This window comes from Manis pentadactyla, chromosome 5, assembly GCF_030020395.1.
Source record: "Manis pentadactyla isolate mManPen7 chromosome 5, mManPen7.hap1, whole genome shotgun sequence".
NCBI classification, from domain to species: Eukaryota; Metazoa; Chordata; class Mammalia; order Pholidota; family Manidae; genus Manis; species Manis pentadactyla.
In genome coordinates, this window is record NC_080023.1 from 157,601,499 (window position 1) to 157,617,885 (window position 16,387).

The 16,387-nt window shown below is 47.3% G+C and overlaps 2 protein-coding genes across 7 annotated transcripts in view; both read right to left on the minus strand.

The window, feature by feature from the left end:
• Window positions 1-3,861, minus strand: part of SLA2 (Src like adaptor 2) — a 24,184-nt gene extending 20,323 nt beyond the window's left edge. The window contains exons 1-2 of one of the 2 annotated variants that reach the window (XM_036902370.2): window positions 3,642-3,861; window positions 376-508 (exon numbers count right to left, since the gene is read on the minus strand). In XM_036902370.2, the coding sequence (XP_036758265.1) occupies window positions 376-469 (94 nt within the window). In that variant the 5' untranslated portion in view covers window positions 470-508; window positions 3,642-3,861. Of the gene's footprint in view, window positions 1-288; window positions 509-3,641 lie in introns of both variants that reach the window. The other variant, XM_057502969.1, reaches the window with a different exon arrangement.
• Window positions 3,862-9,286: 5,425 nt separating this feature from the next.
• NDRG3 (NDRG family member 3) overlaps window positions 9,287-16,387 on the minus strand; it is a 75,179-nt gene continuing 68,078 nt past the window's right edge. For 2 of the 5 annotated variants that reach the window (XM_057502973.1, XM_036902368.2), the window contains 4 exons: window positions 15,466-15,513; window positions 13,349-13,384; window positions 13,212-13,263; window positions 9,287-10,880 (listed from right to left, as the gene is read on the minus strand). In XM_057502973.1, the coding sequence (XP_057358956.1) occupies window positions 10,699-10,880; window positions 13,212-13,263; window positions 13,349-13,384; window positions 15,466-15,513 (318 nt within the window). In that variant the 3' untranslated portion in view covers window positions 9,287-10,698. Of the gene's footprint in view, window positions 10,881-11,987; window positions 12,027-12,171; window positions 12,290-13,211; window positions 13,264-13,348; window positions 13,385-15,465; window positions 15,514-16,387 lie in introns of those variants that run through there. The other 3 variants (XM_057502972.1, XM_057502975.1, XM_057502974.1) reach the window with 3 other exon arrangements.

A 16,387-nucleotide genomic window follows, 5' to 3' on the forward strand; every position in this document is an offset into this window, starting at 1 on the left:
ATAGCCACATATAGCTAGTGGTATTGTAATAGACAGCACAGCCTTGGAGAGTTACAGATATCGGTTGGTCTTAAGAGTTGCCAGCTCAGTCTCGGAAGAAAGTAGCTGAGAAAGGGAGTTCTTGGGAGATGCCCAGGGGACTGTCATGGGTTAGCACCTGTCACTCTTCCTTGTTTTCTAGTTTATCTGGCTGGGGAATGTTCTGACTGCTGAAGTGTAAACTCTACAAGATCAGGGAACCTGCTTCATGGCTCACCAGGAAGGGCCTGGTATACAGTAGGAACTCACTGACATTTGAAGCTGTGCTGGAGTGGCTGGTCAGGCAGGCCCACAGAGGCCTCACAGGGCCTAGCTGTCCTGGGCCCCATGGCCTACCTGCTTGCATTGGCACTAGGCCCTGGCTTTGCACAGAGGGGCTTGAGCTTGGGCTTGGCAGGGGTTTCCCTCTGCTGGGCTGACTTCCCATCATTCCAAGCAGAACACTCAGAAGCACATCACCGAGGTAAATCTGAAAGAGATGCTGTGATGGAGACAGAGCCATGGCTCAGGGCCTGGTCCTGACATCCTCCCTCCCTGGCTCAGTCCTGCTGACCTCGTTGATGCATGTGAATATCTCCCTCCGGTCAGCACCAGGCTCCCACCACTCCACCAGACTCTGAGGGCTCTCGGCACCCTGCACTGTTTTCTCTGCATCCCGTCTTCCTACCTGAGCCATGCTGCACTTTGTTCCTGGCCTCTGTGGTCCCAGTGTCCCCCACCATGCATGGGAATGCCCTTCCTGCCTTTCTGCCTGCCTGGATCCCATCGTTCCCCAGGAAGCTTTCCCTGAATCCCTCAGACCTCACTGGTCATTTCTATGGCTTTCTCAGAACTATTTCCTGACCTGGGATCACATTCTGCCACCAGATGGCAGGGGACAGTGACAGAACAGAGTTTACTCCAGGCACACCAGAACCCATGGCTAGGCGGGCAAAGGGCACCTGAGGAGGCTGAGAGCTGGTGTCAGAAAAGCTAAGGTGACACTGAGCACAGTGTTATTGGTTGCCATGGGGCAACATAAAATGACAAGGAGACTGTGTGCCAGTGGTGACTTGCTTTGGAGGATTGGCTGTTGAGCCACTTCCCCTCTCTTTGCCTCCATTTCCTCATCTGAAAAATAGGGATAAAAATACCCAACATGTGGGTCTGAGAGATAGCACATGTGAACAGCTTGGCCAGGGCCTGCTTTTCTTTTATCATGGCCTGACTGTCCCTTCAGAGGCCACCCCCGGAAGCCTCCTCTTTTCTCTCTCTCCCTTAGCGCCCCATTATATTCTTTCCCAAGTTTTAATTACTCATTTATTATAGTGTTTGTTTAATCTGCCATTATCCTATAGCTAAATTGGTACAAGGACCTCTTTCTGCCTGTTTCCTCAGTATTTCACGAGGTACCTGACCCATAGAAGATACTCAATATACATTAAGTAGATAAAGTCATTATTAGCTCTTTGGACAGGTTTCTTATCCCTAGAATAATGTAAATTCCCAGGTTTCCAGGGTAATACTGATTCTTCCAAACACTTTTTAAAAGTGTTTCGGGGAGGTGGTTTCATCTTTCAGATGGTTTCATCCTCAGGAGAGACAGGGCACAGTTCCATCAGTGTGGTTCCATTCAGCTGGCATTTGTCAAGTCCTTGCTCTATGCCAGGCCCTGTGCCAAGGGGTCCAGGGAGGAAAAGGTCACATTCTTTTCCCTGGAGGAGCCCACGGAATGGCATGACACGGCAGGCTTCCTTGCCCTTGTGCCCTTTACCATGCCAGGGTAAAGCATGGGTGTCTGTCATCACGGAGTGACTTTCATGGTCTCACAGGCCAGTCCTGCCTCAGAGGACAGACTACCCCTCTATCTATGCAAGGCCATTGCCCTCTGTTCTGCAGTCTCATGTCAGGGACACGGGGTAACGGTACCTATTTGCTGCTGCCTCCCATGGGAGTTCAGTGTTCATGGGGACGGGAACTCTTTAATACAAAATGGCCTATCCTTAGGAAATGTCTCCTGGCAGCTACTTTCTGCTCAGACTTTGATATCCTGAAGCCTTTGGCAGCTTGAGATGGTGATGCTCTCTCCTGAGGAGGTCTCTGAATACCTCCCTGCTAGGGCACCCCTTCCCATTAGGTTTTCAACATTCCTGCTTCCTTTCCCCTTGGGTATGAGGTGCCAGCTCTATGCTTAACCATGCAGACGTAGGTCCAGAAAATCTCAGGGAGCAAGACTGCCTAGGCAGCAGGTAGCACAAGTGATTAATTTAGACCAACCAGGCTCAAGCTATGTGACCTCAGGTAAAGCATGTAACCTCTCTGAGTCCCATCTTTAAACTGGGTAAGACCAACTCCACAGGGTTATGGGAAGAAGTTCAGGAGCCTGGCACGAAGTGGGTGCTCAATAAAGTCTACTTTATTAGTAAATTTCTCCTTCTTCAGCTAGACAAATTCACCACCATCACTGGCTGCACTAAACCCAGAGACTTCTTCCTGCAGCAGGGGGAGCTCGGGGATGGACTCGAAGGAGGTAAGAGAGCTGCGCTCAGGCTAGGAGGCCCCCAGAACTCTGCTAGCTTCCCTCACCTGGTCTGGTCAAGGCCAAGAAGCTTCCTGGGGGTAAAATGAGGGCCATGGGCAGTATAGCACAGAGAAGACAATTAGCATCTTACTATGCTGACAGTTACTGCAATGGGGTGTGGTGGGGACTTGATAGTATTAGTGAATGTAGTAACCACAATGTTGCTCATGTGAAACCTTCATAAGCTTATATATCAACGATACCTTAATAAAAAAAAAACTGAGGGCGATGGGGTGGGCAGGCCTAGGGCAAGGAGGTGCTGGCCCATACTTTTCAAAGAGAAAAATCTAATCATTAATTACACATGTATTTGAGCAATTTTCTATGTGCTAGATAGGCACTTTCCAGGGGTCCTGGGCCAGGGGGTGGAAGGAAAGAGTAAAAGGCAGCTGAGCTCAGCACACTGCCCACACTTGTTTTTGGTTGTTTCATTTGATCCTTTGAGAGGTCTGCCAGCTTGGAATCCCATTCAGATATGATCCCAGGGCCCAGAGAGGGCAATTTTGGGATCATGTCACGTAGCTGGTCAGTGCAGATCTGGGTCTACAATGCACATCTATGTTTTTGTGCTTCTTAAGATAATTTCTCAGGGGTGGGGGTATGAGTGATCAATTTGGATTTAACTAAAGGGGGACCTCACCCTCTCTTTCAACTGAGAAATACCACCCTTTTGAGAGGAACTGTAGTCTTGAGCTGAAAGCATCTTTACAGATTGTACTAGATTCTGCTCATTCTCTGATTTTGGAAGGCTGTCACCCAGAGAGGGTCCCAAAGCCATACAGCAAGTTGGTAACCAAGGGACCAGAACAGGCATGAAGACAGGCTGGAGAGTGCGATGTAATTCTCCCGAGGGCAGCCACAGGTAGAGGGGGAGACCTCGGTTCTGTCGGGGACCCTCAGACCACCCCTTACAGCTTCAGCAGAACCACTCTCCCTCCTCTTCAAGCTCATTTCCCAACTGTAAAGCCCACTCCCAGTCTCTGAGGGCACCACCCTTCCTCACAGTCCCAAGGCCGTTGGAACAACAAAGCAGCACACTTACTGGATTCCCGTCATCAGAAGCATGTGGCAGGGACTCAGCTTAGACGCATGCTTTGGCCGGAGAGGTTTGGGCTTGGGGCCCTTCTGGAAGTTTGCCAAAGTCCTTTGTCCGAGGACACACAGACCGCTCCAGGCTCAGGAAAATCTTCAGCAAGAGGCTCCCCGTATCGCTTTGGGTAGCTCTATATCTGCTGGGAGTCAGCAGTTTGTGCGCCTGAAATGGGGCAAGAGTCCTGGGCTCCTTTCAGATCACCAGTGGGCAGCCAAGCCAGGGAAGAAGGCCCAGGGCTCTTTGAGCTCTGTCACAGGGTCCTTGGGACTCTCAGCTTGCGTCTGCATGTTCTGTGGTTCTCACAACCACCTGCTTCCTCTGACGGCATCACAGACCATCAAGGAGCCACCTTCCTCGAGTTCCTGTTTCTAGGGCAGAAGAGGCTGCCTTATCGTGATCCTGGAGGGAGAAGTTTCTCTCTGGCTTTACAGCTTGGTCTTGCCCAAGGAACACAGAACTGAGGTAAATAAGCAGGAGTTTCCCATGCTTACCTGAATCATACATAACATTCACCTGAGGAAAATCATTAGTACCAGATTCTGGGATCCTCCTACATCTTCTGAATCCAAGCCACCAGAGCAGCAGCCTAGGTGTCTAATTTTAAGCAGTCCAAAAGATTCCTTTGTCTGGCAAACCTAGGAAGCACTGCCTTGGAGTGATGTGTCTCAGCCTTTAATGTGTACAGGGGATCTTGTTAAACAGCAGATTCTGGTTCAGTGGGTCTGGGGTGGAGTTCATGATTCTGCATTGCTAACAACTCCCAGGTGACATCCAAGTTGCTGGTCTGAGGACCACACGAGTAGCTAGAGCTGCCAGACCAGAAACCTTAGCATCATCCAGGAATCTGTTAGACATGCAAATTCTCAGGCCGCATCTCAGATCCTCTGAATCAGAAACTCCTTGGGTTAGGCCAGCAATGTTCTCACAAGCCCTCCTGGTGATGCTGGTTCATGTACTCTGACCTTGAGAGTCAGCTAGGATAAAGCATCTGACAGAATTGTCTTTGGTATGTTATCTTCAGCATTAAAATCAAAATCCCCAGCTCATTAAAATCTGACCCACACCCACTTGCTTTCCAGGAGGGGGCTTAGTATTCCTGAGGACAGATGCTTTTTAACACAAAATGGGCCCCACGTAATGAAATAGCTCCTGAGTCCAGTTCAGACTACACAGCCTTTTCTGGGGCCTTACCAGCAAGGGCACACTCCAGCTCAGGTTCTTCCTTTCTTCCAGAGAATGTTGGTTTGAGATGTAACTCTGCAGGCATTGGCGTGGAGAGCTGAAGAAGCCAGTGTGGGTGCTGATCTAACCAGGACGTTAGAATGGGTGACAGCCACTCCAGGATGTGGCCTGTGGCAGGGAGGGAATTGAGCACAGGCCCACCCTCTTGTTCCTGTCCACATACCACTCTGATGTCCACCTTACTTTGCAAGGAGACTTCCATACCAGTCTCAAGGCGAGGTCCATGCATGAGGTAGGAAGTAGGGAATGACCACCTCTGGTGTCTAAAAAATTCTCAGATACCATTCAGAGAGGGACCCAAGAATTAGCCTTTAAAAGTCTGGTGCAGGGAAAATGAAAGTTTCTATGGTCAGGATCCTCAACTGACCCTAAGCTACTTGATGATGTAATTGGCCTAATGCTAGGCTACTGCTTCCACACCCATTGGCGATGAGCCATTACTGTGGTGTTACTAATATAAAGAACTTTGCCCAGTGCTCTGCCTCCAGAGGCAAATGTGCTTCCAGCACTTGACCTGCCACCATGAGCATAAAGCCTGGTATAAACCCTTTTATCCCTAATGTTCTGTTGTAACTTGTCTGGGGTCAGTCCCCTCAGGTGAGACAGTGACTTTGGCCCAATCACTTCTCTTCAGCTGTTCCTGGTCTATAAAGCAGACACTGCCCACTTAGCTGGGTTGCCATGAAAACTGGGTAAGGCAATTTGTAGGAATGACCTTGTATAGAGTATATACTTGGTCACTTCCTGCCTCTCCCTAAGCATGCATCCTGTGGATAAAGTGAAGGCTCCTGTGGCCAGGATTCTTACCTGGCCCTGGTTGGCTAGCTTACTACACATGTGAGCAACATGTTGTTATTGACTCTATATAAAATAGAGCTCTGCCCAGTGCTCTGGGTGACAATGGTGGCATGGCTGCAAGCCTGCAGCAGAGCAGAGCAGAGGCTGGAGTGGCAGAAGCATTGAGGACAGAGGCCCAGAGGATGGCTGTGCAGGCTGAGAGGCCCGGCTTGCTGAATGCAGACTCGATCTGAGTGAACGGGATTTTAGTGATTGACCTGTGTGAATAAAATGAGAGTTCCTGTGGACAGGATTCTCACCTGGCCCTGGCTGACTAGCTCACTGCACACCTGTGGGCAATACATGGCTGTTGACTCTATATAAAGAGCTCCACCCAGTGCTCTGGGCACAACATGGTGGCAGGGCTGCAAGGCTGCAGGAGAGCAGAGCAGAGGCTGGAGTGGTGGCAGTGCCAAGGACAGAGGCCCAGAGGACGGCTGTGCGGGACAACTGTGCAGAGAGGCCCAGAGGATGGCTGTGTGGGACGACTGTATGGGATGGCTATGCAGGCAGAGAGGCCCAAAGGACAGCTGTGTGGACAGAGGGGCCCAGAGGCAGAGACCAGCTTGCTGCATGCAGACTCGCTCTGAGTGAACGGGATTTTAGTGACTAACCTGCCACCTGGAAATAAAGTTGGGTATAACCCTTTCACCCCAAGAACGTTTTGCTGTCATTTTCTTTGGTCACACTGAATCCATAGCAAACTTGCCTGGGGCTGAAACCCATTAGCAAGACAATTGGCATAGTCGGCAGGATTCACTGTTGACCAAGGAAAAAGACAGGCTGCCCTTATGGGAGGGGTGCTTCAGCAGGCTGCCCCTATGAATGGGGAAACAGTGGATAGTCCCCCAATGGGTATGTGGTCCGAGGTGGCTTGCCTCCTAGAGGACTGGGCCCCACCCCAGGACTGGAGGCAACTGGAGGTGACACCTGAGGCAGTAGGGGTGGCTCTTGATATAGTAAGCAGATCCTTTGAGAAGCAGAGTGCCCATGAGGCAGTGGGGACTGTGGGTTGGCTGCTTCTCACAGTCTTAAAAAAAGGTCTACAGAGGAGACCCAAGAAATGGTGGCACGAGAATGCGAGCTGCAAACTTCAGTAGATGCCCTGAGGAGGGAAATGGTATTGATGCAAGAGGAGGTGGCACGAGAAGGCGAGCTGCAAACCTCTGTGGATTCCCTGAGGAAGGAGATGGCCTTGATGCAGAAGGAGGCAGCATGAGAGCGCCGGCAGCAAGGTGCCATTGGAGACGAGATGGCAGTGCTGCCAGATGTTCTGAGGGAGGAAGAGGCCATCAAGGAAAAGGACGAGCTCCTGAGGGAAGCACAGGCAGAAGTAGCATGAGAACATCAGCTGTGAAGAACTGAGGTGAAGGTAAGAGAGCTTCTGAAGACTGAGCTGGCATTGCTGTGAGGCACTGTAGCAGAGGAGGCACTCGGGGGAGGGGAGAGAAAGGTGCCATCAGTCCCAGAAATGAAGGAGCTGGGGAAGGATGAAGGCGTGGTGCCGGAGGCACTGGCCCCTCCTGTATTGAAAGCATGCCCAGTGGCTGTAAAGAAAATAAAGACCCAGCAGCTCAAAGTTCCCCAGGGAGAGGAGCAACTCCCCTCCCCAGTTGGTGGAGCACTCTATGGTCCGTCCCTATACTCAGGCTGAACAGGTGGCTGTGGGACTTAGGAGTGGATGGAATTGTTCTGTCGGGATCAGAGATGGGCAAGCTGTCTTCCCTGACAGTGCAGCCCTCCTTGAGGCAGCAATTACAAGATGCGAGGTGACAAGTACAGTAGGTGAAGCAAGAAGAACCCAGAAATAAATAAGACCTGGTACTCACAGGAATTTGAGGGGCCTTGTGAGGGTTATGAGGACCCAGATGTGGGTTGATTTGCTATGGGCAGGAGTAGATGGAAAGAAATTAGACAGGAAGCCAAATAGGATCTTACTGGAGCTATGGCAACAACTGAAACCAGAGCAGTATTTCCAGCCATTAAGACCAAAGAGGCAGAGGTCAGGGACAGAGCCACGAGTCCGGCCTGTGTGTCTGCAAGATGTTTTGCTGGAGAGACTGGAGAACAATGTTCAAGCTTCCTTGCACAGGGACCATTGCAGAGGACTAAGGGCACATAGATTGAGAGGAGAGAATCCTGGAGGGGTGGAGTGTGGATAAAATGAGAGTTCCTATGGCCAGGAGTCTCACCTGGCCCTGGCTGACTAGCTCACTGCACACCTGTGGGCAATACATGGCTGTTGACTATAAAGAGCTCCGCCCAGTGCTCTGGGCACGACACGGTGGCAGGGCTGCAAGGCTGCAGGAGAGCAGAGCAGAGGCTGGAGTGGTGGCAGTGCCGACGACTGAGGCCCAGAGGATGGCTGTGTGGGATGACTGTGCAGAGAGACCCAGAGGACGACTGTGCAGGACAGCTGTGCAGGCAGAGAGGCCCAGAGGACGGCTGTGCGGACAGAGGGGCCCAGAGGGAGAGACAAGCTTGCTGCATACAGACTCGCTCTGAGTGAATGGGATTCTAGTGACTGACCTGCCACCTGGAAATAAAGTTGGGTATAACTCTTTCACCCCAAGAATGTTTGGCTGTCATTTTCTTTGGTCACATTGAATCCATAGCAAACTTGCCCAGGGCTGAAACCCATTGGCAAGACACCTGCCACAGTGAAAATAAAGTTGGGTATAACCCTTTTACCCCAAGAATGTTTTACCGTCATTTCTTTGGTCACACTGAATCCACAGTGAACTTGCCTGGGGCTGAAACCCATTGGCAAGACACACCCCCATGTGTTTTTGGACTAAAAAAAAGGAAATGAGAAAGGATATAGTCATTTGGGGCTTGATTTCAGACACAAAGCTAAGGTGGGAAAGCAGGTAACCACCTGTGCTGAATGTGGCCAGGTAGGCTGGAGCAACATGAGCTATAAAAGCAACTGTGGTCATCAGACCACCTCCAGGTCCAGAACTCCGTGTTGACCTGTACTGTCAGGAACTCAGCTTGGTGACCTGAGTCCATCCACATGCATGTTTCATCTCCCATGCCAGAATGAACAGGGTCCATGTCATCTTACAAGTATCTCCCACGGACACAGCAACATAAATGTACTGTGGTAGCAGTAGATCATTCAAAACTGAGGTGAAGGCCTCGTGAAATCGTTCTTGGTGGGCATAAAGTCAGCCTTTTCTGGAGACATATGGCCTGGTCTGTTTGAGGAACCCATACAAGTGGCTGCATGTTAGTCGGGGTGGGATCCAGCAAGCCCCCCAGACGGCAGAGCTGAAATGGGAGTGCCTTCCCAAGACGTTGGCACATCCTTCTTCACCACAAACTGCACGGTCGGGCTTCTCACAGTTTTTGGTTTGAGAGGAATACAGGCATGTCAGATGGGCTTAGGCTTTAATCCTGGCCAGACTTATGACCAAGTATGTGAAAATTCCCAGCATGGAGCTCACATTAACTCGGTCCCTGCCCAAACCCTAGTGAGTGGCTTGAGAGAAATAACACCAGCAATCCAGTAACAATGAGACATATACAGCTTTATTTAATAATCTGTAAAAAGTTGTATTCTGGCAGAGTGACGCATTCCCTATCTCAGCAGAAAGCGAACACTATATCTGAAAAGCTCCTTCCTCAGAGTTGGAACTGTATTACCTGAGCTTACACCTCGATGCCTTGAAGAGCTGGGCCCTCGCTGAGTGGCAGTTGGTTTCAGCTCCCCGCAGCGATACTCTCTGGCTGTGATCCCCTCATAGCAGTAAACTAAGCACAATTTTCCCTGATCAGGCTGCCCTTGAGGACTGGCCCCTTCCCTCCTACAGAAGAGAGTTCACAGGATTAACAATCTAAGAAATGGGCTTCATATCAGTTTTGTTTAGCTTCCTTTAAGTCTGATGAAATCTAGGCTATGTACGTTAAACATAATACTCTGTTAATGTCTTCTTCTCCCCTCAGCCATTTCCTCACCATCTACCTAACTTTTAAATCATACTTCTCCCTTTTCTGAGATTGTGGGATGGAGAAACACTCTCCATCACAGACCTGGGAGGCACTTCTTGCAGCTGCCTGCTAAGTGGCATCAGACAACGCTCGACAGCAGCCTTGCTCCTGCAGAGCGGAAGCCTGACATTTTGTTTTCCACCTTCCTGTGCTAAGACAGCCCAGTTATTAAGCCACATTTACTGCTTGGGAAAAACTCCTTGTTGCATAAGAACCTAATCATTCATGGGCTTCTACTAAAATATGCCCCTCCCTCTTACTTATAGGACAGTATTTGTGAATTCATTTGGACAGAAGGAAGTGGCTGGCCACCCTGTCTGCCTCTTTATGTGACAGGCTCCGTTCTATTGGTCACAATCCATCAATAGTCCAGACAGTAATTGTGATCTTCCACATTCCTCAGAGCTACTCTCCTAAAGTCACTATGCAAATCTTGTTGACCAATCAGGAACCAAAAGAGAATGCAGTGGCCTATCCAACCTACAAATCTGTTCTGCATATTTCCCCTAAAAAACCTTTGAAAATGAAAAAAAAAAATCCCTTTGTTTTTTGCAGAAGCTCTACAAGAAAGCATGTCTAAAATCACAGAACTAAGCACACACAAACACAGACACGCGTGCTCACACACATACGTCAAGATCAAAGAATCTTATCAGATACATAGTTAGGAAAGCACGGGAAAGCTGGCAAGAGAAGATATGGAGGTTTGATCAAAGATGCTGGAATGTTACAGTAATGACATGGAAGTGGTTCTTGGTATATACAAAAAAAGGGTGGGCAGGCAGATAGAATGACAAATCCAGGATACCAGAGAGAGAGTCAGTGACCATGCAGGAGTTAAAGATAGATGCCAGTTTGCTGGATGAAATGTTATATTATGGAGTGGTCATTTGAAGGAGGATGGACTTGCATGGTCCAGGGGAAGAGCATTTGCTTAGCAGGACACCTCCATGGTCTGGTGTCTGTCCAGAACATCAGGGGACTCAGAGGATTCTTGAGTTCCATCTGACTGATTGCTGGTGACAGATCGGCTGAAGGTACTTTCTCCAGAGCCGATGCTACTTGAGGTTGAGTGGGTTCGTGATCGGGCGAGCCGAGTCATGCTGGCAGATGGTACTGTAAGAAAGAACCATGAAGACTAGGAGATGGAGCCCTGGTTAAGCTCAGTTAATCCAGAAGTTTCACCAAAGGCTTTAGGTTTAGCTTTCCCAACCCATTTAAGGTGACACCCAGGACAAATATAACCATCTCCATTTTGCATTATTTGCTTTAGGTGAGTGGCTATATTCAAGGCTGCTTTAATCCTCTGGAGTTGGTCAGAATCTCAACTGATTCTAGTCCACAGCAGAACAAGGGAACACCTAAGTCAAGAGTATATCTCTTAGCTATGCCCACACCATTCATACAGTGATTAGGAAGGAGGCTTTGGGAACCCAAATGGGTGACCAAATCCTGCAGTACATGCAAGACTAAACCAAAAGAAAGACAAACACCACACAAATATGAAAGGTATTTCACAGACACAGTGCAAGCCCGATACAACAAGACTACCATCCGTGTCCACAGGCTACCCTTGCTAGCTGGAGAGGAGATGTGTGGGAAGGTATGGGTGTAGGGGAGGGCAGGTGGGCCTGGAGCTGGCCTCTGCACAGACAGTGAGGTACAGGCTGCCTTTGAGGGAAGAGTTCTGGGGAATGGTGTTTACTCAGATCCTGTTCTATCACTGCTTTAACCCTAATGTCCTTCCAGCTTTTCCAGCTTAGCCAGCATAGGGCCTTACCTAGTACAGCCTCCCTATCTTTCTGAGGCACTAGTCACTCCTCTCACTGTCATTTCAACGTGGGGGTCAAAAGATGCCATCACTTGCTGTTCTCTGGGCACAGGCTCTGACACTCCTATTTAGAATCAAGGCTGCCTCTGTCTGGGGGTTAATGCAAGGATCAGGAGGTGGTGGTAGAAGAGGGGCCCTGCCTGTAAAGTTTCACCTGTTGTTATGACCCTAGATTTAAGAGGACAAGAGGAAGCCTGCTTTTTACAACCTGCTCCTTTTTTCTTTTCTAAGGGACCAGGGCTGGATCTGTAGGCTAATCCTCTTGGGCACAATGAGCCACGTTCTATCGGGCTCTCACTGTACAGGAAAACCGTGGACATGCTGCAGGCAGCCAGTGCAGCCAGGAGAGCGGGGCTGGGAGAAGGGGACAGGGCCAGCACAGAGGAAGGTACCTGACTCGGTGCTCAGGTGACTGAGCTGCACATACGGGACTGGAAGCAGGATGGACACAGGAAAAGGCAGGTTAGTGACCTGAGAATGCCTAGTGGCACTTCAGCTGCCTAGTAGACACTGACAGAATATTCTAGGTCAGGGATGAAGCTTTATTTTAAGGTCCAGAGAGGAGGTGAAGCTGGCTGATGTTTCAACATCTCAATTTTACTTTTCTCAACTAGTCAAAGGCAACTGTTTTCCCCTTCACTATAAACATCCATCCTGCTTCAGATTAGGAATGGGCTGGAAGATCAGTTGTTTCCTAGGAAAGGGATAAGGAGATGTTTCCTAAGAGAGGGACCTCTGCTCCTCCCAGTGAGCCAGAGGGATGTGAGTGTGGGCTCGGTTGGTAGTGGCTCACAGACAGGGATGACACAGCCACTCTAGATGAGACATACACAGTCTGCCTGCCAGGTACAGGGCTGTACCCAGGGGCCCAGCTGCTGCCCAATGGCCACTTTCCACACTAATACCAAAGACAGGAGAAAAATCACCCTACTGGGTAAAGAGCTCTGTACCTGAGTGGAAGAGGTTTTCTTCTTAAAACTCCAAGAAAGGAGCAAGTGTGGATATTCTGTGACAAATGAGAAAGCTTAGGGGTCTCACAATACAAGAGACCAGGACAGCAGCACATGATAAGGACACACCCTTGGACTCACTCTAAATACTCTGCAAGGTCATCTCCTGTGTTGGAGCAAATCTAACTGAAGACACTACCCTTTTTTTCTAGAGTTGTCATTTTGTTTTCAAGGCCACCAGCCGAGTGCAAATGCTAATCATAATTTCAGATTCACAGCTAGGACAGTCTAAACTTGAGTGTTTGAAAATTTGGGATCTGGAGTCAGATTGCCAAGGTTTAAATATGGTTCTGCAACTGAATTGTTACCCTGAGAAATGTGCTTAGCCTCTTTGAGTCTCAGTTTCCTCTTCTATAAAATGGGACACATAACAGAACTTACCTCTTAAGGTTATAAATATAGAGCATTGGCACAAGGTAAGTGCTTAATAAGTGTTAGCTCATCTTATGTGCATGCAGATGTATGCTCCATTAACACTTTAGTTTCTACTTAACTTCAGGCTAGTTAGCATAGAGATTATACCCTGAGAATGGTGGGCTCCACAACTCTCAAAAGGACCCCATTATCAGTAAATCTCTGCTAGATAGAAAGTTGTATACTACTCACTGTAGCCCATCCCCTGCAAAAAGTACTTGAAGGCCTCAGTAAGCTTCCCGGGCTAGGGGGACAAAATAAGAAGGCATTAATCTTTGCATAAGCAGAGAGGTAGAATCAAATTGGTGCTTTAAAAGAAATCTCCTTACCTGAACTACTTGGGGCAGTCCACCACAGTCTGCCATCTAGAAGAGAAAAAATATGTAAGTTAGCTGGGACTTGAACTTAGGGGAAATACTCTGAACATCCACAAGTCACCCATAAAACTGAACTGTAAGTTCCTTAACTAACTGCAACCTAGTGTACATCTCCTCAGTGCACACTTACACAGACTTAGATCCTAGCAATAACCTTGGGTATAGAAGATGATTCAATATTTATTAATCAGTAAGTGCAGAGCCTGGCTTTCAGACCCCTGGTGGGAGGAGTAGAAGTGAAGTTAACCACTATATTCAACCATGGTTCCACCTCCACCTGAAGAATGTTGCTTAAAGAGTCCTCAAGTGTGATTAACTTCTCAGTGTACCATGCTTTCTAAATTCCCTCTCAACTCTGTTATCTTTATTCCATGATTGAGGGGATTTCTCCAATCTGGCACTGTGGCTAAATTCTGCCAGCTCGCTTGGTCAGCCACTTTCCTCTCAGAGCTGGATTTGGTGAGGCTGTCTCCACTTCGTAAAGCTTTATAGTTGGTTATTCTCACCTGTGCAAAGATTTCTAGAGTCAGGTTTTGTCAGCATGCACTGGAATTACCTGGAGGACTTGTTAAAACTCAGATTCTTGAGTCCCTGCCTTAGTGATTCTGATTTAATAAAACTAGGATGGGGCTCAAGAACTTGCATTTCTTACAAGCTCCTAGATGATGCAAATTCTGCCTGTCTGTAGAGAGCACTGTTTCTAGGGCATAGTGGTCAACCACGAGCCCACCCTCTTCCTTACAGCTGTTATGCATTCTGTACTCTGTTATACCTATTTGGGCCAACTGGCATTTAAAAAAAAAAGATGTGAACCCCATGGTTTCTACTCACTAGCATGGAAACTTTGTTTGAGGCGGGGATGGAATGCCACAGAAGGCACAGGAATTTGAGATTAACAAGGAACAATTCCCTGATAATTCTAAGCATAATATTAGCCTGATTTAAGTACAAAACAAACCTAACTGGCGCAGGCTGTATTTTCATGAAGTTTAGGGAGTCAAAATGTGATTAGAACCATAAAACAGCTTCCATACGCAGAGAGAGAACACTGGTAGAGACTACTTCCAAGCTGAATACCTGTGAAATAGCTGGAAAGTCAGTTCAATCATGTTGTTGTGGATGGGCATTTTTGCCCAGAAATAACCACATCTAAGGCTACTGTAGACTTTAGTTTTATGTTTCTGGATTCAGACCTGCAGTGAAAAACTAATCTGAAACCACATACTTTTAAACAAACATTCATCTTTTAGACTAGTTCATCAATCACTTGGACCCCAGAATGCTGAGTTTTGTTACCTCACAGCATTAATCTCATGTTATATTTCTAGGAACTATGGGCTATTTTTGGTGAGAGCGCTCTCCTTTCAAGCACAAGGGAAGAAAACAGAGGCCTTTCAGGTGGGAAAGTAGCAGGAAAGAACATAAGATGAGCACTTCAATCCACAGTAAACTAAGAGTTCAGGTCCCTAACACTTCACTACAGGTTCTATAAAAAGTGAGGTTGACACTCTTGCCTGGGGAACAATCACCAGGGGAGACACTGATACCAACCCTAGAAATTTAGTAGAAGAGTTGCTCTTTATTTGCCCTAAGTGAAAGAAAATGCATCCACCCTCATCACTAGGATGTTATTGGACACTTCCTTACAAATACAACAAGATTAAGCATATGAAGAATTTCTAGCCATTATCTTAATTCTTACATTAAATATTGCTTATGGAATTTTTAACGGCAGGGGAAGGTACTCATGTCAAAAAGCTGAAGAAAACAAATAGATTATAAATATTCTATGATCTTAATGATGTAAAAATGTATAAGAAAAAGACACTGATATTTTTATCAGAGGTTTTGGGTGGTAGCATTATGGGTAATTTTTTTCTTTCTACCTTTATTTCCAAATTTTCTACAATGAGAATATATTCAGGAAAAAAACATTAAAAAAAAAAAAGAGAGAGAGAGAGAGAGAGAGACAGAAGCTTTCCTTCCTTCTGGGCAACTATTCCAGAAATAGAATAATTTGAACCATGGATAATTTATTCACAAATGGTTGGCAAATGAGGATAGAATACCTTTAGCAAAGTTGTATTTATAGGATTCAGGCGAGAATTGCATTCAACCTTAAAAAAAGAGAGAGAACAATTCTATGAACTGCTAGAAAAATAAGATACAGCTTGATATAATAATGATCTTCTCATATAAACAGCTCAGTTTGGAGATGGCCATAGGTCAAAGAAATTACCAAAATACAGAGTGGGAGATACATGATGAACTTTTTATCCGATCTGAGCAGATCTAAATTTGGCTAATATCATCTTCTCAATCTGTTACAAGCAGATTTTTTAACAAACTACATGTTGAGTCTAATTCCACCTATTGGTTACATAACATGGGGCAAGTTACTACTTCTTTAAAGAGTGAACGGGACTACGGCCCTCACCTGCTAGGTCCTTGATGGCTTCCCAGCACAAAGGGCCCTGACTGCCTCACTCATTTCTCACCCCTTTCCTCTGCCCTGAGGTAGTGAGTGCGCCATTCTGTATACCCTCTTTTCCACCTCAAGGTCTCTGGCTATCCCACCTACTTTTCTCACCACAGTCATCATAATTAAGAATTGCAAACTTAAGTATTTACATGTTTGATATCTTGCATTTTGTATCCACGAAGGAGAAGATGTTTTGGGGAGATACTGTCTAGGTTCAGGATTGTTTTTTGAATTATTTGATCAACTGGATGGCTCCTTTACACATGCTTACCAAGCACACACATACACAACACTATGCTAAGAGTTTGGAATCTTGTGGGGTGAAAACATAGAGGACAGAATGACATCACTTCAAAATTTTACAACTAAGTTGAGTAAGTATAGAAGGATGAGCAGGAGTTCTAGTTACTGTAGGAAAAAGTGCACAATTGAAGGCTTCCAGAATCAAGGTGAAAGCATAAGCAAAGACCCAGGGGTTATGACGTGAATGTGCAGGACACACACGGGGT